Source organism: Macaca thibetana, chromosome 10 (assembly GCF_024542745.1).
Source record: "Macaca thibetana thibetana isolate TM-01 chromosome 10, ASM2454274v1, whole genome shotgun sequence".
Taxonomy (NCBI): Eukaryota; Metazoa; Chordata; class Mammalia; order Primates; family Cercopithecidae; genus Macaca; species Macaca thibetana.
Window position 1 is genome coordinate 49,149,919 of NC_065587.1, and position 25,286 is coordinate 49,175,204.

General features: G+C 42.8%; 1 protein-coding gene across 1 annotated transcript; it reads right to left on the reverse strand.

Annotated features, from left to right (window-relative positions):
* Positions 1–892: 892 nt before the first annotated feature.
* On the reverse strand, positions 893–22,502 carry PARD6B (par-6 family cell polarity regulator beta). The gene is made up of 3 exons (XM_050807478.1): positions 22,171–22,502; positions 15,989–16,211; positions 893–4,650 (listed from the first exon to the last, which is right to left on the reverse strand). The coding sequence occupies exons 1-3, from the start codon at positions 22,234–22,236 to the stop codon at positions 3,821–3,823; spliced, it is 1,119 nt and encodes a 372-aa protein (XP_050663435.1). The 5' UTR covers positions 22,237–22,502; the 3' UTR covers positions 893–3,820.
* Positions 22,503–25,286: the final 2,784 nt, after the last annotated feature.

The following is a 25,286-nucleotide window of genomic DNA, read 5'->3' on the forward strand; positions in this document are numbered from 1 at the left end:
TTCTCCTGCCTCAGCCTCCCAGGTAGCTGGGATTACAGGCGTGTGCCACCACGCCCAGCTAATTTTTTTTTTAATTTTTAGTAGAGACAGTGTTTCACTATGTTGGCCAGGCTGGTCTCGAACTCCTGACCTTGTGATCTGCCTGCCTCAGATTCCCGAAGTGCTGGGATTACAAGCACGAGCCACCGTGCCTGGCCTTGTTCTCAGACCTTTTAAGTTTTTCAGTATAAAATGAATTCAATCCACATAGGCCATACTATATAGATAGTATTAATAAGTGAATTTGAATTTCAGAAGATAAGCTGTCACATTACAAACTAGTTTCAAATAGTCTTAAAGAAAATTTTGGGTCAATAGCTTGCATAACCTTTCACACTATCAGAATTAACTACATTTTACAAGTTACCTTCCAACCCATAGCCATATGGTCATACACAGTTGCAATAAGTGCACATACAATTTGGGGTTCATCTTTTACCAATTAAAAGTTAAGGAAGCAAGGATCTTGTTAAAATTCAGGGGTTTTTGGGAGGCCGAGACGGGCGGATCACGAGGTCAGGAGATCCAGACCATCCTGGCTAACACGGTGAAACCCCGTCTCTACTAAAAAATACAAAAAACTAGCTGGGCGAGGTGGCGGGCGCCTGTAGTCCCAGCTAGTCGGGAGGCTGAGGCAGGAGAATGGCGTGAACCTGGGAGGCGGAGCTTGCAGTGAGCTGAGATCCAGCCACTGCACTCCAGCCTGGGCGACAGAGCGAGACTCCGTCTCAAAAAAAAAAAAAAAAAAAAAAAAAAAAAATTCAGGGGTTTTTCTCCCTACCTATTTTATATAATGATATAATGGGCACCTGGTATGTGTGGGCAGCTTTTCATATAACTTCAAACAAGAAAGTAGCCTTTATACAAGTCTATCTTTATTTGTAAAAAATAACATACAACTAAAGCTAATTTGATTTTTAAAATCAAAGTTCATTTAGTGATAATGTACACTTTATAAAATTGTAGTAAAATACTGACATTTGATAGTTATAAACAAAGTATCATTCATGTAAAAATCATGTTATAGCATGTAAAATTTAATTAGAAAATTCATAGCTCACAAAAGTACATATATTTTGTTGATAGCTCGAGAACATTATCATAAATTTACTTAAGATACAGAACAAAATTCACAGTGAGGCTTGACATTTAGTACTATAAAATTTTATGCTGGATCCACTGATACTTTTGTTAATAAGGTGCACTTGAAATAATTGAGACAACCAATGAGCTGATATTTTATCGTATAACCAGGATCTATTGGTTTTACAGTATGTCTAGTAATCAATTATTTCACCAATAATTTAAGAGTCAGAGATCTAGTTGAAAATACTATTGACAGATACCCTTAACACGATAATTAAAATAAAAAGCACTAGCAGCTTTGATTTCCATTTCCATGAACGTGTACAAGATAAATCTGTATTTCAGTTAAAATTTGTACAAAAGTCAAGCCCTGAAGTAGTTTTTCCCCCAAAAGTTCTGATGTTAAAACTTTAAAAAAAAAAAAGAGAGAGGTAGTGTGTAAAAATATTTTTACTTAAAATGTTGAACCCCTGCACCACTTATATTATAAATGAAAGTTAACCTTCTACATACTAACATTATTTTGCCATTCAAGAGTCAAATTTATAAGACTCACAGAATGTTAAAGCCGGAATGCCATTAAAAATAGTATATAAATGGAAGAACTTCGGTGATCTCAACAAAAAGTACATCGTATTACATAGTGTTGTGTAGTCAGTTAATAGTTTACTGATAATATGCTTAGTGGTAATGTGAACAAAATACATTGAAGTATTCTGAGTCAAGCGATATTCATGTAATCAAGACTTCTTCATATATTTTACCATATAGAGAAAACATCCTTCAAAACGGAGTCATTTGAATCTTCATTATTTTAATAGCACACAATTGTTAAAAAGATATTCATACTAGCCCTACCATAAAGTTAATTAATAAATAACTCTCCATAAGCCATAGGGAACTTATGTACTTCATAATATTTTTAGTTTCTATATACAAGCATACCATTGTGCTTGTGCACATTGTACAATAAAATCAGGCAAGGAATTAAAGTTAGCAGCCTTACTCTTAGCTTGTTCTAAGTGGATGCACTGGAAAGTAATAAATAGCCTCATAAAATTAACAGTGATAAACTACCTGTCACAGGTGAATACTATGTAGTTTTCATAAACTGTAGGCAGTGTTTCTAGAAATCCCATGAAGGAAAACCCAATTTTTTTTTTTTTTTTTTTGGTATAAAAAGTGCACAAGTTTGTCCTATGTGTTAAAACCTCTTAATTTGGATGCATTTTTTATCCAAAATGATGCATACTTGAATGCATTAAAAGCACACCAACAAAAATACACACACAAACAACAAAATGAATGATTTCAAATGAGACTGGGAATGGGAACAAGAACAGGTTAAAGGAGAGACTTCCATGTTTCCAAAGTCAAGAGAACTGCCTTTTAAAACATAAATTATAGCCATACACAATTAATTTGCAAATATGAAAGCTATAGGAAGGACAAACACCAACTTGAACAACTGTTGCAGAGTTTCATAACTCAAGAAAAGACAGCTTCCTGGCCGGGCACGGTGGCTCATGCCTGCAATCCAGCACTTTGGGCAGCCGAGATGGGCAGATCATTTGAGGTCAGGAATTCGAGATCCGCCTGACTAACGTGGTGAAACCCCGTCTCTACTAAAAATACAAAAAAATAAGCCGGACGTGTTGGCACACACCTGTAATCTCAGTTACTCAGGAGGCTGAGGCAGAAGAACTGCTTGAATCTGGGAGCTGAGATTGCACCACTGCACTCCAGCCTGGGCGACAGAGACAAAAAAAAAAAAAAAAAAAAAAAAAAAAAAGAGAGCTTCCTGAGCTTTATAACATGGGAAGCAACTCCTAAAAACAGCCACGTGGTTTGATTCTTAGAAACTGGAAATGCACTTGAGAACATCATTTGTTACAATTTATTAGAGAGGAACATTAAAAAAACAAAAATCAAAATAGGCTGGGCATGGTGGCTGTAATCCTAGCACTTTGGGAAGCCGAGGCAGGACTGCTTGAGCCCAGGAGTTCAAGACCAGCTTGGGCAACATGGCAAAACTCTGTCTCTACAAAAAATACAAAAAGTAGCCAGGTGTCATGGTACGTGCCTGTGGTCCCAGCTACTCAGGAGGCTGAAGTGGGAGGATTGCTTGAGCCCAGGAGGTTGAGGCTGCAGTGAGCTGTGATCATGCCACTGCACTCCAGCTTGGGCAACAGAGTGAGATCCAGTCACTAAAAAAATAAAAAATAAAAAATAAAATAAAATATTGGGAACATAAGACCTTTAAGAGCTGAGGTCCCCACTGTACCAAAAGAGAGAATCAGACTTCACATTAGAATTTTAAAAATACAGTTAAAGGAAAAATTAACTGGGCTCTGCACAGCAGGTTAAATATGCAACCACTTCCAACAGAAATGATCTAGTCTTCTCGCATAGTTCCAAGAATGTGCTTTAACATCTGATTCTCCACAGACAAAAAAGTAAAAGCACGTAACTTCATCAGCAAAGGCCCCTTTGTTTTGGACTTAAATTCACCTCTGATCCACCAAAGTTTATATTAACAATTACCAGACTACTACTTTAATAATATTGTAAGCTTGCAACGTTACTCGTCTCATGCCTATTCCACGTCACTGGTCAGAGGTATATATGCTTTTAAACTAGCCAAATGTACAAGTTCTCATGGCATCCTCACTCTGAAAACATTCAAACAATGGTTTCATAATGTTATGATTGTTCCATCTTCTTCTAAGAGTTTTTGATCTGGAGCATGTGTTTCAAATTCCGTGTTTGAGCCACTTGCTATGGGTGCTAAGCTCACTTCATTAGAGGGAATAAAGCCATTCTGTCCAGACTCAAAGCTTAGCTCTATCTGTGTTAATGACTCCAGGCTCTCGGTATTAGGAACAGCTTTTGGAATCTGCTGTGGCACTCCATTGTCTTCAATGATAATGTCATCTTCATCGCTGTCTTCATCCTCTGGCTCACAGCTTGGTTCAATGTGCTGTGGGGAGCCAAGAAGGCTGTTATCGGTAGACTGGCCAGAACTGCCAGAAGTCCGACTGTTCCTCACAACATTATTCCTCTGGTTTGCCGGTCTCACTGTTATGATGAGGTTACGGCTATTTGCAATCATCATGTCTGTTACTTGATCAAGGCTCTTCCCTGAAACTTCTATGCCATTAACTTCTAAAACTTCATCATTAACAGCTAATAGTCCTGTACTTTGAGCCAGACCTCCTGGGACAAGCCTGGATATAAAGATCCCTGGAACCTTTTCCAAGCCATGTGGTGTTACCCTGACACTGGAGCCATCCCGGATGTAGAATCCTAGGGGTTTCTCAGTGCCATATTTGTAAAGACGTACCCTACGATGTGTTTCTGGAAGAATATCCACGTCTATAATAGAAGACACAGGTCTAAAGTCTTGGGGCATACTAATGACTATATGTGGCTTTTTTCTATGGTTGTCAGGACGCAATACGTTGGTTAAAACATTCTTCTTCTTTATTAGCGTGTCTGTACCAAAGGCACTGTAGTCTGCTTCTTCTGTTTAAAAATAAAACAAAATAATTATAGAAATGCTGTAAAAATATCTATTCACTTGCGGCAGAATCTGTACAGAAAGGATAACTCAAAATATATTTGGTATATAAACAAACTAGCTAATAAGCTTATTTGCTAATCAGATCATAATCTAGTACAGTAGTAAAATGCCATACCAGAAAAAACCACTAGGTGGCCATCTCAAATACACATCACAAAATAAACCAATGTTGAAGTTAAATTTGATAGAGCTCAATCACTATTAAACATTAAATATGGCAAATGAAATTATGATAGATCTTACGTATTCTTTTTTTTTTTTCTTTGAGATGGTCTCACTCTGTCGCCCAGGCTGAGTGCAGTGGCGTGACCTTGGCTCACAGCAACCTCTGCCTCCTGGGTTCAAGCAATTCTCCTGCCTCACCCTCCCGAGTAGCTGGAACTACAGGTGTGTGCTACCAGGCCTGGCTAATTTTTTTTGTATTTTTAGTACAGACAGGGTTTCACCGTGTTAGCCAGGATGGTCTCGATTTCCTGACCTCGTGATCCGCCCACCTCGGCCTCCCGAAGTGCTGGAATTACAGGCGTGAGCCACCGCACCTAGCCAGATCTTACATATTCTTAAACATCATTAAATATATATGTATTTTTCCTTTTTTTAAAATAGGGTCTTGCTGTGTTGCCCAGGCTGGTTTTGAACTCCTGGCCTCAGGAGATCCTCTCGCCTCGGCCTCTCAATGTGCTAGGAGTACAGGTGAGAGCTACTGTGTCTGGCCTTAAAACATGATTTTAAACCAGCTTTTTTTTTTTTTTTTTTTTTTTTTTTTTTTTGAGACGGAGTCTTGCTCTGTCGCCCAGGCTGGAGTGCAGTGGCCGGATCTCAGCTCACTGCAAGCTCCGCTTCCCAGGTTCACGCCATTCTCCTGCCTCAGCCTCCTGAGTAGCTGGGACTACAGGTGCCTGCCACCTCGCCCAGCTAGTTTTTTGTATTTTTTAGTAGAGACGGGGTTTCACCGTGTTAGCCAGGATGGTCTCGATCTCCTGACCTCGTGATCCGCCCATCTTGGCCTCCCAAAGTGCTGGGATTACAGGCTTGCGCCACTGCGCCTGGCCAAACCAGCTTCTTAAAATACATTTTTCCTTCATTTGTTTAAAAAACTTGTAATGTGGTTGGGCGCGGTGCCTCACGCCTACAATCCCAGTACTTCTCTGGGAGGCCATGGTGGGTGGATCACTTGAGCCCAGCCTGGGCAACAGCGTGAGGCCCTGTCTTTACAAAAAGTAAAAAAAATTAGCCAGGTGTGGTAGTGTCTGCCTGTAGTCCCGGCTTCTTGGGAGACTGAGATGGGAGGATGGCTTCACTCCAGGATTCAGGTCTACAGTGCACTATGATCACCGCACTCCAGCCTGGGTGACAAAACAAAAACACGCCTGCAATTTACATGTTTATCATATGCAACTCAAAGACTTGAAATGGGATATCTGATTCTCAAAGTAAATCAAGAGAGTAAAATCATAAACCAGTATCAGAGGCTGAGTGGGCAGATAATGTAATTGATGCTGGTGCATATCAAACACACACTTAGGAATTTTGGTCTTTTGCTGATAAACACTCTCCCTCAGTTTTCTGGGGGAGTTCTTTTTTGTTGCTATTGTTTGAGACAGAGTCTCGCTCTGTCATTCTGGCTGGAGTACAGAGGCATGATCTCAGCTCACTGTAACCTCCGCCTCCCAGGTTCAAGCGATTCTCCTGCCTTAGCCTCCCAAGTGGCTGGGATTACAGGCATGTGCCACCATGCCCAGCTAATTTTTGTATTTTCAGTAGAGATGGGGTTTCACCATGTTGGCCAGGTTGGTCTTGATTGAACTCCTGACCTCAGGTGATCCACCTGCCTCAGCTTCCCAAAGTGCTGGGATTACAGGCGTGAGCCACTTGCCCAGCAGGAATTCTTGATCTCTCATGTTCATTTTGAAAGAAGCAAAGGTAGAGTTTTAACTTTTTTCTTTACTGTGTGAAAAACTATGCATAAAGTGCAATGATATTTTGTCCTCAGTGGTGGTGACACAGACAATAGGAAGTAGTAGGACTCTGGCAAACTGGAGAGCTCCTGCCTCATTTAGATGGCATAGCTGCTTCTCAGTTCCTGGCAGATTTTCTTCATGCCAGAAAGTCTTGCTTTTAGGCAAAATCTTCCCATCTTTAAATACTGCCACCTAATTAAACAATAAACTAAAAGGGAAAACACAACACCTAACACCAGATATGGTTAAATTTATATGGCTGAAGGAAGATAGTCTATCAACAAAACATTTCATCAGAGAATGAGAGGTAAAAGGGAAAATGAAACTAACAGCAGAAACAAAAGTTAAAATAGTATTTTCAAAAATAACTACAACGAGGATAAACTAAAAAGTGAAATTTACATGAATTAAAAAAAAAAAAAAAACTTCAATAATGCCTCTCCTTGGTTTTCTAGGGGCTAGGCAAAAAGAAAAAAAGAAAGAAAAGAAAACAAACAAACAAACAAAAAATAAATGGCTTCCCTCCTCCACAAAAGAAATAGTTGAAAATCCTAGTCTCAACTGCTGCCACAGAAAACACCAATCTCACCATCTTGCATTTGTATAGTGCTTCAATTCATATTCTCTTGCTTAATCCTGAACCCCCTCATTGCTAAACTATTATCATCTTCACTTTATAACCAAGAAATTAAGGGTACAACGTTAAGTTATAGAGAAAGAACTAGAGTCCAGGTTTTCTTACTAGACTAGTATCTTCCAAGTCACAATAATGAATGCCAAGTATCAATTATGTCAGAGCACAGGGAGCTTTAGTATTCTTTTCTGATGCTGTGTGAACACTTTTCAAAACCTGGTTTCAGATAAATATATAAGGTTAGGGGTACCCTATTTTTTTGGCATTTTTCCCCCTTGTGGACACTTGTCATCATTTATAAAGTATTTGCACTGGGCTCTTACAGAGACAGAAATGTATTTATAATATGGCTTTGGATATAAATTCATTGGTACAACAATCTTTTTGGCAAAAAAACCTATCAAGAATAGTCTTCTGGTAATGTGTTTTCTCAAAATCATACACATTTCTGTTTTAAAACAATCAATAAGGAAAGCCTACATAACATTTATAAGGGAAATTCCAGACCGTACAAACTGAGAACAATATTAAGTTGCCTACATACCTACTCATGGGAAACCTAACCAAAAAAACCCCAAATCTGCATAATTTGGCATCACATCCAGACTCCATTTGAATGCTCTCTGCTAAATTCTCAAAAGCAATATGCCCCAGTACAAAGCCACCTTTGTTCTCCCATCTAGCTAATCAGTTTCCAGGCACTGGGAAAGAAAATATTTTGGCAGAAAGCCAGGGTTCAGGATGTTAAAGTGTAAAGGTGAATGTCCACAAGGAATTGGAGTTGACTTTCTACCTGAATACTATCAGAGCATTAAACTCAGAATGAGATGAAAAGTTTGAAAACTTGAGCATAGCCATTGTCCATTTGTATAATTTCACTTATGCAACAGTACATGATATAGGCTGATACAGCAGCACCACATTTATCCCAAGCCTTTTCTTCAGTCAATGATCTCGGCTAACTGAACAGACAAGGATCCACCTAGAAGGCCTCTAAATAGTCAAGCTGGACGTCTTACTTTCTTACACACAAATAGTGGCTGTTCTTCACTCACCCTGCAGGGCCTCCCTCTGAACCTCTTACTCTTTAAACATTAATTCTGAAAAGCCTAGTAATCTCATTCCTTTGCTCATAGAGGGTCATAAACCACACATTCAGAGCAAAGGGTAAGGATCCACTTGTGGGTGGCAGGCAGATATAAGACATAAAAGCTTTACAGTGAGTAAAAAGCAAATCTAGAAGAAAAAAACTTCTACATAAGCTCCATCAGCATCCCCATACAGTAACAAAACAGCAACCGTTATAGTACAGTCATCAACAAAGTTCAAGATTATGCCCCATTTGAAGTTCAGAGGAAGAAATCAAATAATGAAATAATTTTTTAAAATGTTCTAATCCAAGGGTTGACAACCGTTTTCTGCCAAGAGTCAGACAGTAAATGTCTAGGTATTACAGGCCATATAATCCCTCTTGTAAAAGCAACCACAGACAATCCATAAAAGAATATGTGGCCAGGCATGATGGCTCATCCCTGTAATCCCAGCACTTTGGGAGGCCGAGGTGAGAGGGCTGCTTGAGCTTAGCAGTTCAAGACCAGCCTGGGTAACATAGCAGGACCCTGTCTCTACAAAAAAAAATTTAAAAATTAGCCGAGTCGAGCGCGATGGCTCACGCCTGTAATCCCAGCACTTTGGGAGGCCAAGGCGGGTGGATCACGAGGTCAGGAGATCGAGACCATCCAGGCTAATACGGTGAAACCCCGTCTCTACTAAAAATACAAAAAATTAGCTGGGCGTGGTGGCGGGCGCCTGTGGTCCCAGCTACTCGGGAGGCTGAGGCAGGAGAATGGCGTGAACCCAGGAGGCAGAGCTTGCAGTGAGCCAAGATCGTGCCACTGCACTCCAGCCTGGGTGAGAGCAAGACTCCAACTAAAAAAAAAAAAAAAATTAGCCGGGCATGGTGGTCTGTGCCTGTAGTTCAAGTTACTTGGGAGGCTGAAGTGGGAGGATCACTTGAGCCTGAGAGGTCGAAGTTGAAGTAAGCTAAGATGGCACCACTACACTCCAAAACAGGCAATAGTGAGACCCTGTTTCAAGAAAATTTTATATGCAAAAACAGCCAGCAGGCCTTAGTTTCCCAACTCTTGCTCTAATATAAAATGGTTAAATGAGATAGATCTGGTAACGTTTTTTGAGACGGAGTTTCGCTCTGGAGTGCAGTGACACGATCTCGGCTGTGTCACTGCATGATCTCGGCTGAGTGCAGTGACAATATCCAGAAGAGGGAGGGCCAGACAGACAAAGAAATCCAATACAGCTAGAACACAGGGTGAAAAGTGGGAGGGAGGGAGGGAGGGAGGAAGGGAAGGAGGGAGGAGTCAGGAGCTGAGTCAGAGGCAGCCAGGGGCCAAACAGACAAACAGGGCCTCCTAGGAAGTACCAAGGTTTACAGACTTTAGCCTAAGGGCAAAGGGAAGAAAACCAAGGATTTTAAGGGAAGACAGAGATGGTAAGCTCATTTGGTTTTTCTACAAAGCTCACCCTGGCTGCAAGTTGGAGAAGCATGTGAGGGGGAGGACAAGAAGCTACTGTAGCCAGCGCAGTGGCTCACACCTGTAATCCCAGCACTTTGGCAGGCCGAGGCTGGGGATCACCCAAGGTCGGGAGTTCGTGACCAGCCTGACCAACATGGAGAAACCCCATCTCTACTAAAAATACACAATTAGCCAGGCATGATGGCGCATGCCTGTAATCCCAGCCACTCAGGAGGATGAGGCAGGAGACTCACTTGAACCCAGGAGGTGGAGGTTGTGGTGAGCTGAGATCACGTCACTGCACTCTAGCCTGAGCAACAAGAGCGAGACTGCTTCTCAGAAAAAACAAACAAAACAAAAGCAGCAGTTACTTCAGTAAATTAGGATAGCACCTGGCCTGGAGCAGAGGACGTGGAAATGGGGAGACAAATCTGCAAAATAACTAGAACACAGTTTTAACAAGCTTGGTGACTGACTAAAAAATAGGTATGTGTCAAAGGTGACACCCAGGTTTCTGTTGTGAATAACTGGTGTCACATACTGAGATGTTACTCCACAATTTCTTTTCTTTTTTTCTTTTTTGAGACAGAGTGTCGCTCTGTCGCCCAGGCTGGAGTGCAGTGGCGCGATCTCAGCTCACTGCAAGCTCTGCCTCCCGGGTTCGCGCCATTCTCCTGCCTCAGCCTCCCAAGTAGCTGGGACTACGGGTGTCCACCACCACGCCCAGCTAATTTTTTGTATTTTTAGTGGAGACACCCTGTCCCAGGATGGTCTTGATGTCTTGACTTCATGATCCACCTGCCTCGGCCTCCCAAAGTGCTGGGATTACAGGCCATAATTTATTTTTTTCATTTCTGGGACGTATCTTTTGTTAAAACTACAATTTACAATTCACTACTAAAACGTATGTTCCTTAGACAATTTTAAACTAAACTCTGATTCGTAAAAATGTAACCTTAAAAAACATCTACAAAATAATGTCCAATGCACAAAGTCTAAAAGATGATTTAGATGCCCAGTTACCAGTATCTGGGCCACAAAATCGTGCCTGTGTGAGGGCATGCCCTACGTGAGACCAAGTTTAAAGCAAAGCCTTTCTAGTGTTTCCAACAAAACTAGAATAAATTGAAGAGTTAAACATATGTGTCTGGTGTCAATCAAAAATAGACTGTGTTATAGCAAGAAGTCTGGATGTAGAGATTCTGACTAGATCTGGAGAGGGGTCTGCTGTAGCACCTCAACAGATCCTCCACCTGGCTGATTATCAGGACTGGCTGGGAAGCTTTTAAAAATACACATTTCCCTGGCTGAATTCCAAACTGACAGGAATGACCTGAGTATTTTTAAAAGGCGCAAGCTTTAAACATTTTAAAAAAATTTTTGGTGCACAGCAATAACCTCAACAATGACAGCGGAAAAGTCTATTCTGTACCTTCTCTTCCCCGTCTCCTGAATCAATTAGGATAAACTCTAATACTCTTAACAGGGAATGGCGGATTGGGATCCTCCTCATGAAAATAACTTTTAAGATACCAGGTTTCTTGTGTTCTGTTTTTGCTCCCATGATAACTGCTCTAGGAATAGAGTATGGGATTTTTCTTCTAACAATAAATTGTTATAAAAATTTTTCAAGATATCCAACAACACTATCTTAAACTTCAGACTATAAAGTAGTTCACATATTGAATTGTAAGCTTTCACTTTAAAGGAATTTTAGTAGAGTATCAGATGTTAAAAGATCACATAGTTTTAAATTTTTAAATGGTTTTGCAATTTGCTTTTCAAAAATCACTTGGGGGCCAGGTGTGGTGGCTCATATGTGTAAACCCAGCACTATGGGAGGCTGAGGTGGATGGATCACCTGAGGTCAGGAGTTTGAGACCAACCTGGCTAACATGGTGAAACCCTGTCTCTACTAAAAATACAAAAATTAGCCAGGCATGGTGGCACACACTTGTAGTCCCAGCTACTTGGGAGGCTGCAGCAGGAGAATCGCTTGAGCCCGGGAGGTAGAGGCTGCAGTGAGTGGAAATCACACCACTGCACTCTAGCCTGAGTGACAGAGTTAAGATTCTGTCTCAAAATAAATAAATAAATAAATAAAATAAAATAATTGGGGCCAGGCACGGTGGTTCCCACCTGTAATCCCAGCACTTTGGGAGGCCAAGGTAGGTGGATCACTTGAGGTCAGGAGTTTGAGACCAGCCTAGCCAACATGGCAAAACTCTGCCTCTACTAAAAATACAAAAATTAGCTGGGCGTGGTGGCATGCACCTGTAGTCCCAGCTACTCGGGAAGCTGAGGCACAAGAACCCAGGAGGCGGAGGTTGCAGTGAGCCAAGGTCACGCCCCTGCTGCATTCCAGCCTGGGCGACAGAGCAAGACTTAAAAAAAAAAAAAAAAAAGAAAACACTCGGTACATATTAAGTGTAACTTCTGCCTTATTGATGCCTAACTGAAATCAAAAAGCAAAGAAAACAGAAAATGTGCTGTATTCAAGCAGTAAAATGTAACTATACTTAATGTCATATTTTATATTAGTTTCTTGAGTTAAATGTTCATTAAGGTTTACAAAAAATCAGATTTCTAGTTAAGCATCGGCTCAACTTTGCTAAAAGAAAAAGTGCATACATTATAGTAAACTAAGTAAGTCTGCCAGATTTAGATGCTGGGACCTGATGGTAAACAAGACAGACAGGAAACAAGTTAACATATTCTTAAATAAGATACTTCCAGGTCTTCAGAGGATGATGTGGTAAAGGTGGGAGGGTGGAGGGCTTTAGTTAGGGTAGTCAGATGAGACTCCTCTGACAAAGTTATCTGAGCTAAGTAGGAGGAGGCAGAAGTGGGAAGAGCTGAGGGTGAAGTGTCCTTAAGAATAACCAAGCATAAGAGCACAGAAACAGAAACAAGGTCACAGCTGGGTGCAGTGGCTCACACCTGTAATCCCAGAACACTGCGAGGTCAAGATGGGTGGATCACCTGAGGTCAGGACTTTGAGACCAGCCTGGCCAACACGGTGAAACCCCATCTCTACTAAAAAAACAAAAATTAGCAAGTCATGGTGGCGCGCACCTGTAGTCTCAGCTACTCAGGAGGCTGAGGCAGGATAACAACTTGAATCTGGGAGGCAGAGGCTGCAGTGAGCCGAGATTGTGCCATTGCACTCCAGCCTGGGTGACAGAGCAAGACTCCATCTCAAAAAAAAAAAAAAAAAAAAAAAGAAAAAGAAAAAGAAAAAGAAAAGCTCACCAAGTCTGAGGAACAGGGAGGAAGCCAATGTGGCTGACTGGGATGAGGGAGTGAGAGAATGAGGGAAGATGAGGTTGGGAAGTCCAAATCAGAAGGGATTTTATTCTGGTTGCAATGGGAAATCATCAGAGGGTTTTAAGCAGGAATGAACTGACTACCTACTTTCATTTTTGCTGAAGTCATATTTGTATTACATTTATATTTTTAAAATATAAAATATTTCTGTTGAATTGCCTATTTCTAAATCAAATTCTAAGGGTTATCAATTATATAGGACATTTTACCTCTACTATTAATACACAGAAAGCATTTGCACATAGAAACGTATTTCTAAGTTGTAATTCCTATGACAATAAAAACCGTCAAAAGTCTCAATAAAAATTACACCACCAATAAATAAAAACCAAAAAAGGAAATAAAACATAACCACCCTTAAAAGATGTTAGGATTAATTCCATAATCATGCAAGGGTATAATTCCATTAACAAAACATGTGGTGGTATAACCCAACTGTCATAATCTTTCTAAGGGGATAATCCAACAAAAGTCTGTCAGATGGCAACACTTTAAAAACCCGCTCTATATCTGAATGCACATTCCAAACAGCAACTAACTTTTTAACAAAAATTACAATTGCTAACAAGAAAGGCCTATTATTCAACCATAATTATTTAAATTCTTCCTCCTTTTCCAGCACTCTATATATAGCTTTCCAAGGTTCTATCCATGGTCTTCATCTCAGGTGGCCTTTATGTCTACTCCCAAAATTTTAACTATCACTTTTCGAAAAGCTTGCAAATCTAACTAGTTTTTGGATTTCTACCCTGAACTCTTGTCTACCATTTCCAATCTCCTGCATGATTGGTTAAGTTTATTTGTCCTAACACAAAACTCATAATTTTCTTTTCCAAATCAATCTACTCTGCTTGTTCATGACACTGTCCCAGCTGTCAGACTCAAACCATCAAGGTATGCTCTGCTGGACTCTCCTTCACTGCAAAGCAGCCAGTGAGTGCAATGACTCCCAAGTATTTCCCCTCCTATCTTCCCACCACTGCCTCCTCCCCCCGGGCCCCGCTTCCCTCCCCTCTACTTCTGGGCCAGTCTCCTCACTTCTTTACCGCCTGCTCCTGGCTCTCTACTGTAAGGCTGCTGCCCACTCCAATTCATCCTGAACAGCCAACTGAATCTTCCTAAGATCATATTCTCATTATATCGCACCCCTGTTAATTACCTACAAGATCCATCTCAGGAGACTTTAGGAACATTAATTTGTGTGTGAAAGTATTTTGTAAAATAGTCAAGTGATATAGGCAGAGGTTATCCTTGGAGGTTTATTTTGTTGGTGGACTTTAGTTCCTGAAACCCAGGAAAGCAAAGATACATAATCAGTGGAATTCCAGAGCCCTGGGAGTGGTCTAATGCTTATCAACTGATTAGAAATAGTTTTCACCTTCAAAGGTAATCCCTACCCATTCTCTCAAGCTACTTTCTTTTTTAAAAAAATTTTTTGAGAAGGAGTCTAGCTCTGTCACCGAGACTGGAGTGCAGTGGTACGATCTCGGCTCACTGCAACTTCCGCCTCCTGGCTGATTCTCCTGCCTCAGCCTCCTGAGTAGCTGGGATTACAGGCATGCGCCACCACGCCCAGCTAATTTTTGTATTTTTAGTAGAGACGGGGTTTCACCATGTTGGCCATGCTAGTCACGAACTCCTGACCTCAGATGATCTGCCTATCTCAAGTCTCCCAAAGTGCTGGGATTATCACGTGAGCCACCATGCCTGGCTGCTCTCAAGCTCCTTTCTGGGTTGGCTTATAAATACTGTAAGTCTTTAATTTATCCCAATACTAGGCTCAATGCTCTCATGCTGGCTTCCCAAACCACTTCATTTACAATAAAGGAATAAATGGTACATACCATAATAAACCCTACCCTGCCCATCTGCAGACACACATACATACACACACAGAGGCTACGAGGTTAAAAAAAAAAAAAGTTTTAGGACTCAAAATACATTTGAAAATTCTTGGCTGAGCATGGTGGCTCATGCCTGTAATCCCAGCACTTCTAGAGAGGTGGGGACTGGAGGATCACAGGAGACCAGGAGTTTGAGAAGAGTTTGGGCAACATAGTAAGACCCAGTCTTTACAAAAAAAGAAAGAAAGAAAGAAAGAAAATTATTGCCAAATACCGATTTCAATTTTTTTGGAGGACTAATTAATATCCGTGTTTACATCCCTCCATAATAGTAACTTCCCACCTCATTTTCCATATAATTAACTAGTTTTATACGATTTCTTTAAAAAGTATCCTAAAAGTAAAGGAAAATATTTACTGGGTGCCTACTATAAGCCAGGGCACTACACTTAGCTCATTTAATCCTCATAGTAATTCTACAATATATTATAATCTTTCTATAGATGCAGACATTGAGACTCAGGAAGATTAAATGGCTTTGTTTCTGGTATTTATTAACTGATAAATACAGCCCTTGAAAGTTGGTTGCCACCAAAAATCAGGAATGCTTCAGATTCCAAAGTCACACTCTTTTCACATTTTTCTGAATGGAGAATAATCCATTTGATAAAGTGAAGATTCAATAAATTCCCAATATTCAGTAAATTCCCAATTTCTACTTAAGGAAAAATAAAACCAAAGAGGTTAACACAAAAGTAACTAGAAATATAAATTTTCTAAAGTACACTTAGTGAAGCATAAAGATATTAATTAAACCAACAATATCACAAATGTTTTAACCTACGTGTTAGTTAACAGAAGAAGAAGATTCACACAAAATGTTTATTCACTAAGTTTGTGGCAAAGTCTGGGTATCCTTTCAGTGGGGAAAATACATTATTTCTATTTCTAACACAATTTTTCTGAACAGTGATACTTACCCTTCTTTTGTATAAATATCCTAAGCAGTGGATTGGCCGTTGAAACAGCTTTGTGATAATTATCATCGTTATTTATAGGTAGTAAGTCTCCATGGATGTCTGCATAGCCTACCAAAACGTCAACATTGGGGATCTTATGAACATGTTGTAGTAATCCATAAAACTCCTCAAATTTTCCAGGTTTTGATCTTTCCAGCGAAAACCGACGAAATTCAGCTCCAAACTATAAACATAACAAACATATTACTTAAAAAAAAAAAAAAGGTAAAAGGACCCAATTTGAAAATGCATGCAATAGAAAAATTAACGAGTAGAGCAAGTATTTTTAATTAAGGAAAGAAGATTGTCTACTGTCAGGAATCTTACTATCAGGGATTTTAAAAAGCCTAAGAAAGGCGTAAGAATGTGCCTCCTGACTGCTGTGTCTGTGAAGAGCATTCCTTTGAAGAGAGGCAGGCTCAACTCAATCCCTGGGGTACCTAGGCGTTACTGCGGACTGTTCTGCATAGTGACTCAGCTCAAACCCTGTCTGGAGCCCAGACTCTGATGACAATGCTCTCCTTACTTGCATCATGGGGTACCAAAGACTTGTCCAAGTCTTTATTTCGACCAAAGGAAAGCATTTAAGTGTCCTCCCCCATAAATGGAACTAGGATTTCATGGGATGTGGTAAGAATCAACAGCAAAATGTACAAAAAGAACTGTGAGCTACGTGGCATTAAGGTATGATCTTCCCTATGTTAACGCAGAAAAAAGAAGCTTTAGTAATACATCAAATGTATGTCCTATAACTATCCAATTAACACACAAAGTGTTTATGTGTTTGGCACAGTGCTAGGCCCTAGAAAGCCTTGAGCCTGCTCCAGAAGCTCACCAATTAGTGGGTAAAGAGAATAATTACTTCAGGGAGGTATTAAGAGATCACATAAATGGGGCAGAATGGGGAGGAAGACAGCCTCTATCATGCCCAATACTTATGTTCACAGTTCTGATTCTCAGTCTGTTTCCCTACACCTCTGTTTTCCCAATGTCAAATAATTAAAAGTGACTCTTATTCAACACTAAGAACTGAGGCCGGGCGTTATGGCTCACATCTGTAATCCCAACACTTTGGGAGGCTGAGGTGGGAGGATCATAAGGTCAGGAGTTCGAAACCAGCCTAGCCAACATGGCAAAACCCATATCTACTAAAAATACAAAAATTAGCCAGATGTGGTGGCACATGCCTGTAGTCCCAGCTATGCAGGAGGCTGAGGCAGGAGAATCTCTTGAATCTGGGAGGCAGAGGTTGCAGTGAGCCAAGATCGCGCCACTGCACTCCAGCCTGGGCGACAGAGCAAGACTCCGTCTCAAAAAAGAAAAAAAAAAAAAAAAAAAAACCAAAACACTAAGGACTGGCTCCATCCAGTCCATAATAAACAGGATTTATAACTTACTGTGGGAATAGCATGACATTTCCTCAAACGTGGAAACCTAAGAAAAGTTAATCAGCCTTCTTCAAAAAGTGTCCCAGTCATATAAGTTTGAGAAATGCTACATAATTATGCTCTTGAGAATCACTGTGGAGACCAGCACTTTAAAGGCTCATTTAAGCCCTATGTTGATTTTTTAAAATATTTAAACAAACATTTGCCAAATGTGTTTAACCACACTGAACTCATATTTCCTCCATGTATCTATTACTAGCAAGAAATACTAATATAAAAATATTATGTCCCAGAGAAAAAAAGAGAAATACTAATGTACTGTTGGGGCAGCCTTAAGTATCATGTTGAGAAAGCCCCATCATAATAATTTGAGTTTACAAATATGTCAATTCATTTACCCAGAGGCCCCATGGGACATCTGGATTCACTGGTTTTGCTCTATCTAAAGTTCATCTGCCCTGCTTACACCCATACTCCTCAGTGGTTTTAAAATCAAAACTCACTAAAAACACCTCTTACTTCTAACAAAAAGTTAAAATAGTTCCCAAAACACATTCCTGAAACATAAACACTAACATCTGTCAAGAAAATAAGGTGAGTCATACCTAAGGCTCTCAAAAAGTTTAGTCACACCTTCACATTTCGAAGTAAATAAAAACTCAGGGAACACCCTTCATATCAGAGTTAGTCTTATGATGTTATCAAAAGTCACAGTTTCTCTTCCATTTTCTTTATTCTGGTATCACAACATGAAGTTGCTAGTGCTTTCTGATTCATCTACAGGGTTTATCACTTCCCTGACGTATGAATGGGAATAACACCTGATCATTTAACATTTTAGGGCTTCAATGTTTTTGTTAAAGCTTTTGGATGAAATTTCTTCGCTCAAGATTTTCTCTTGCTTAACTGTTATGATAAAAACAATAAAAAATTGTATGGCTTCATGGTATATGTGCACTTTTGCCAATGTTGGTATGGGAAAAAAAACCAAGAGAAATTGTTATGCTTTTTGCAACACAACAATAGGATTAAGAGAACTTTTTACATGAACAAAAACACTGAGAGACAAAATTAAGATTCAATCAGCAATTATTCACTATGTGAACCATTTACAACTGTTTTATCGCCTAATCTAGTTTGCCCTAGTCATCCAGAATGCATATGGACTCCCTTCCCCCAGTGTCTGTTGGTACATTCTAGAAATGCAAACTTAATTTTCATAATCTATTTGCCTATGAATAATAATTAGGAAATTTTATGACTTAAAGACTGTTCCAGGGTTATTAAAGGACATCACCATGATTATTAAGAATCTTCCCAACCCTAGAGATACAATTAGGAAGATAAATCAGTTACCAAAGAAAAGTCACATACTAGCTGGTACCACAAATTGAACTATAGGTATATTTACATTCTTCATTCTTTTATTATCATTACTATTTTTCCCTTCCACGTGTGAAGATAACAATGTTGACACTACTGCTTTATTGCATTTTTTTATTTTTTTGAGATAGAGTCTCCCTCCCTCTGTCACCCAGGCTGGAGTGCAGTGGCTCAATCTCGGCTCACTGCAACCTCCACCTCCCAGGTTCAAGCGATTCTCCTGCCTCAGCCTTCAGAGTAGCTGGGATTACAGGCATGCGCCACCACACCCAGCTAATTTTTACATTTTTAGTAGATACAGGGTTTCACCGTGTTGGCCAGGCTGGTCTCGAACTCAAGACCTCAGGTGATCTACCTGCCTTTTCCTCCCAAAGTGCTAGGATTACAGGTGTGAGCCACTGTGCCTGGCCAACACTACTGCTTTACATGAAGAAAAAGAGATCCTAAAAATGGACCGGAACCCAGTGTGGTGGCTAACACCTGTAATCCCAACACTGTGGGAGGCCTAGGTGGGCATATCACTTGAGAACAGGAGTTAGAGACCAGCATGACCAACATGGCAAAACCCTGTCTCTAAAAAGATAAAAAAAATTAAAAATAGTAAAACAAAAATGGACCAGCTAGGTGCAGTAGCTCACACCTGTAGTCCCAGTACTTTGAGAGGTGGATGCAGGCGGATCACTTGAGCTCACATGTTCAAGATCAGCCTGGGCAACATGGAGAGACCCCGTCTCTACAAAATAAATAAATAAAAATAAGCTGGGTGTAGTGGCGCACGCCTATAGTCTTGCTGCTCAGGAGGCTGAAATGGGAGAATTGCTTGAGCTCAGGAGGTTGAGGCTGCAGTGAGCCGAGATCGTGTCATTGTACTCCAGCCCCGGTGACAGAGCAAGATCTTGTCTCAAAAACAAAACAAAACAAAAAGGACCTGCACACTACCTAGTTTTGGTTATAAACTCTTAGCAATCAGTTTCGTAAAAAGCTGTGATATCACTAAAGCAATGTCAAAGAAAATACTGTTTCAAAAATCTGTCCAAATATTTTTTAAATATGTATCAGCAATATATATTTGAAACATATAAGGTGTCACAGACACATTAGAAACACTCCCTACCTATACCTTGCCTATTTGTCAACAGCTAGAATAGTGGGACCGACTTCATTCAGCACATGTTCCTAGAATCAGTGTATGATTCTATTTAAAAGACACAGTTCACTAAAAGCGCAGTATGGCAGTTCAAATATACAACATGTAGTTTAGAAGTAAGTGAAAGATTCACAAGTCAGTTGACAAGAGAAAGGCAAAAAGCCTGAAATTCCAGTTTTAAAGCACTCAAGGTTTTCTTAGTACTAGAGATAAATTACTGTTTGATTGTACTGATCAGTATACTTAGAATTCCTACTCATTTTTTTCTATGGAAAAAAATTAAAGACTTGCTACCAAGATTAGTGCTATAAACTTAAAATTTTAAGATGATGCAATATCACAAGTGTTTTTCTTTCCATAACCTCAACACCCACAAATCCAAACTAGACTTATAACAGAAATGCCGTAAGAAGGTTCAACCACTGGGCATGGAACCACTACTGCCACTATACACCGCTAGTGGAAAAGCTCTGCTATATATTTTGGGTCATCTTAACGCTATAGCTCAAGCAAGTCACTTCAATTTGCTATGCTGTGCACAGAGGACACATGGACGTGCACATTCCTTAAATTGCTATAACTACACTTCTATTCTTACTAATTCTGAAACTAGTGCCAATCCTCATATGAGTTAAGTGCCAAATTTTTTTTTTTTTTGAGATGGAGTTTTGCGCTTGTTGCCCAGCCTGGAGTGCAATGGTGCGAACTTGGCTCACTGCAACCTCCACCTCCTGGGTTCAAGCGATTCTCCTGCCTCAGCCTCTCAAGTAGCTGGAATTACAGGCATGTGCCACCACGGCCGGCTAATTTTTTGTATTTTTAGTAGAGATGGGGTTTCACCATGTTAGCCAGGCTGGTCTGGAACTCCTGACCTCAGGTGATCCACACGCCTTGGCCTCCCAAAGTGCTGAGGTTACAGGCGTGAGCCACCGGCGTCCTGCCTCAAATCGCATTTTTTTAATGATGTTACAAACGAATGTAGATTTTCTCGATGTGATTCTCAGTTACAGAAACTTAACAGAACTTGGCTTATCAACCTTCGACAACAAAACCATTCTACCCAGACGCTCTAGGAAGCTTTCCTCACTCCACTGGACCTCACTCAAATCACTCCTTCATTTTACATACTCCTTGGTAGTCTTACCATCTACGATGCTCCATTACATTTTTTTAACTGATGTACTTTCAATTTTCTCCTTTTCTGTGTTTTGGCCTTCTCAATTCTATTTTAAATGTTCTCAGGGCCCAGCCAGTGTCCTGTTTTGTATTCTGCAGTGCCTAAAAGTTATTGTTAAAAAGGCATGAAGGCTTTGCAAAAAGCAGCTTGGGGAAGTCATAACCTTTCTGAGCCTCAGTCTTCTCAGAGAATTGGACTAGATTCTCTAAGCTCCTTTTAACTCTTTAACTCAAGAAACGCTTGCTGAAAATGTTCCCGTGGCTGCCCATCACCTTCAAATTCCACCTCAAAACCCCCTTTGGAAGGCATTCCCTAACTAATCCCTCTCTACAGACTACCCTGCTCACCGAGCCTTGAGACTTAGAAATTCAGTGAATACCGCAGTAATCAGCAGCAGACTGGCATACCGTTGGTCAAGGGGAAAAGTACTTGATGTGAGTAGGTAGCAGGATGGAATGAAAAGAGCATCTAGACTCAAACTGTAAAGTGCTACTCCAACGTAAGGTGATAGTGCTAATTTTACAGATTAAATGCATACCAAAGCTAGTGCTAGAAAGAGCGCCAGCAGGAAGCAAAGCGAACTTTTAAAGGGTTGTTTCGTTCACTGGGCTCTCTCCTTCGCCGCTCGATGCGCCCCTGAACCACAGAAAGTGGGAACAACGGGGTGGTCCAGGGCCCACACTCACAGCCCAGCAGGCAGGATTCTCCTACACCTTTTGAGCCGCCTCGCATTCCACTCAGTGTGTGCCATCCTCGGGTATACCTTGGCCCCTACTCCCGTCCGTGAACACGGGAATGAGATTTACGGAATGAGATTAAATGCTGGACTAGGTCTTCTCCCTGCCGGGGCCAGGGGCGGACACTAGCGCCCCCCGATCCCCGCCGCCCCCTCCTTGGCAAATTTATTACCCACAGTCTCCCGCCCGCACCGTCCAGACCCCGGGGCAGCTCTGCCCGTCGCCTCCCACAGCGCTTCGAGCCTGGCCCAGCCTCTCCCAGGCCCCGGCCCCCCAGGCCCGCCGCTCCGCCCAGCCCGGGCCCCGCGCACCTTGCTCTTCACCTCCATGGTGCCCAGGCAGCCGCTGCCCGCCCCGTGCCGGTGGCTGCGGTTCATGCTGAGCGCCGAACTCCGCGACGGCCTCCTCCGGTCGGGCGGTCCCTCAGGAGCGCGGGGAGCGAGTGCGCGACCGGAGGTCTCGGAAACCGGCTGCGGCCCGGGCGCCTCCTCACAGGCACCTGCAGAGGGGGCGGCCGCAGCTCCTGCGTCTGCACTGAGCTCCACTCCGCCAGCTACTCACACAGCGGGACCGAGGGTCGGACTGGCGGCGCGGCAGGCGGGGAGGCAGCTCCCTCCCTCCGGGCCCCGGCGGCGACGGCGACAGCGCTGGAGGAGGAGGAGGGGGCGGAGCGGAGGCCACAGGCGCCGCAACTTCTCCCTCGGCCACCTCCCCCGCGAGCCCGCGCGCGCGCACCCGAGCCAGCCACAGCCGCGGCGCGCGCGCGCGCTCACCTGCAGCTGCCGAAGCTGCCGCAATCGCTCGCGCTCCGCCCACACCCAATAGGAAGCGCGCACCTGCGCCCGCGGCGCCAACCAATCGATACACGCCTCGCGCGGTGCGTGGGCGGGCTGCCTCCTCAAAAACCCCGCCTACCACCGCACCATTGGTCCTGCGCTACGAGGGAGGGGCGGGATCACCTGAAGCTATGGACCTCCGCCCCGCATCAAGCCGGAGAGACAGAAGGCGCATGCGCGGGTTCTGGAGTTTCCGCCCCGGGAAGGCACGCGGGGAGGCCGGCCGGAAGCGCGAGCGCACCTGAAGAAGGGCTCGGCTGGGTGGGCCTTTTGCGCACGCGCGGGTGCGCGCCTCGTTGCCCGCGCCGCCGGGGTTTCGCGCCGCTTGGCGCGCGCCAGTCACACGCACTGCCCGGGGATGGGATGCGCCGCGCGACCGATTGCAGAGGCGCCGCGGGGCTGTTCGGTTCCCGCCGGTCACCCTCACCGCTTCCAATTTGGGATGCTGCAGCCCCCAACGACGCCCCTCCACTGCCCCTTATCGTCGCTTAGGCGTCCCGCTGCAACTCTTGGTTACAAAATTCAAGTTTTCCCGCCTCTGCAGCAGTTGCTGGGGGAGAAGCTTAGGGCTCTCTTGGCTTGATTTTATCCGAAGAGACACCCTGCACACCCTAAGTCCGTCAGGTCGAAAGGGAAGGAAAGTGGGCTGAGGCGCGGGAAGGCTCCTTGCAGGCCCAGCCTCTACTCCGGTCTTTCCGGGTTTTTTTTTTTTTTTTTTTTTTTCTTTAAACCTATTAAGTCTTCCTCTTCCCTTCTCCCGCCATTCCTTGGCCATTCGCTGTTTCTACAAATGACAGCCTCTAGGTTGTGTTCGTTTCCCGGAGTGACCAAGCTGTGTCCCAGAGCAACAAAACGCTGAATCCTCCTCTCTGAACGTCCAAAGCCCGGCCTCTCTTCACACAGACCCTGTTGGTCATGGAGAGGCGAGGAGAAGACTGAAGATTTTGGCTGGAGGAGATTCCTAGGTCCCAAGGGCTTCCTGTGGGACCTGGGAATCCAAGAGCTGTTGAAACCTGCAAGCCAGGAAGGGGGCTGTGGAAATGGAGGTGGAGGGGCAGGTCCAACCTGAGATGTGGCAAGAAGAGTGGTTAGGATACCTTCCTCCCCTCATCTCCCTTCCCACCCCGAATGGGGTGGGACTTGTACCCCTGTTTCCCAGCACTTGTGACAAGTTCCAGGTTTCCCATTTTTGTGTGCATCTGAGTTTTGTGAGTAATCCGCCTCCAGCCTAGAATGAAAGCTCCCAAAGGCAGGGACCGCTTGTGCTTTGCTGGCATTGAGTAGCACAGAACCTGGCTCCCAGCGGGTCCTCAGATGTGTCTTTGCTGGGTGCTGCAGCTGAGGGTGTCCGTTCTGCAGGCTCTTTGCGTCACCTGGGTTCAAAGGTGAGAAGCTCATTTCCCCCCCCCCTTGGAGGATTTAGGTCACCAGACGTTTATGGGGGAATTTAAGGTTTTTCTGGCCACCTGTGGCAGCACAGGTGGAAAGGACACCAATCCAAGCTGAATAATAAATAAGCAAGCTGCCTCCCTAGGCAGCTTCGAAAGCACATAGGAGGTGACTAAAGCTCAGCCGGAAATAAAGTGCGTGTCAGGGAAACTGCAGGGCCTGTAACTCCCCTGTTTGGACTAGCACAGCAGTTCCCAACTTTTTTGTTTTCAAGACCCCTTTACACTATTAAAAATCATGGAGGACCCCAAAGTACGTTGTTCATGTGTTATGTCTTTCAGTATTTATCTTAGAATTAAAGCGGATGTATCTAAAACATGGGAATACACAAGCATGCATTCCAACTGTCATCAGAGTGATGATGTCATCACATGTCTCGTCCCTTCTGGAAAACTCTATCGTATACTCATGAGACAATGAGAATGTGGAGAACAAATGATGTCTTAGTTTTGTGAAAGCAGTTTTGGCCTTTCAATGACCCCCGTAAAGGGGTCTCAGGGACTCCCAGAGACCACACTCTGATCATGGCTGGACTGGAAACCATGTCACCACCTTTAGAGAGCTCTGTTCTTAGGTCTCCTCCTCCTCTCCCTCATTGGCAGGGCCACACCCTGGGAGCAGTACCCCAGTTCTGTGTGAGTGAGTGTTGGGTGGTTGAGTTTTACTCCTGTTATCAGTACTGATTTATCAGGCCCTCTTGAAAAGGAAGTTCGTGGGTGCCAGTGCACCTGCGTGGGCCCTGCATTCCTGGAGGTGTTGTCACATCCTCTCTCCCTTCCCCGGGTGTGGCATCCCTCTTTACTTGGACTTTCCTTTCTAGAGGGAGGGCCAGGCCAGAGCTTCCTGGATTTCCTAAGGAAAATTATTTCAACCTGTGCGCCTGGGTTGTATAAGGAAGAAATGTGGAAAATAGTTGGAATTTGATAAAGGTATTGCGAAGGAAGAAAACCCTTTAATTCTGAGAGATGTTAAGGCCACAAGTGTGTTCACTGGGCCTGAATTTCAGCCATTCTTGAGAAGCATGATCAGCACAGACAAGGATATTATATTCCCGTTTCTTCCATTTGAAGGCTAACCCTAACCTTATTTCTCTCCATCATCCCTCTCCACCCGCAAATCCTCAAGCTAAAGCTGATCAAGAC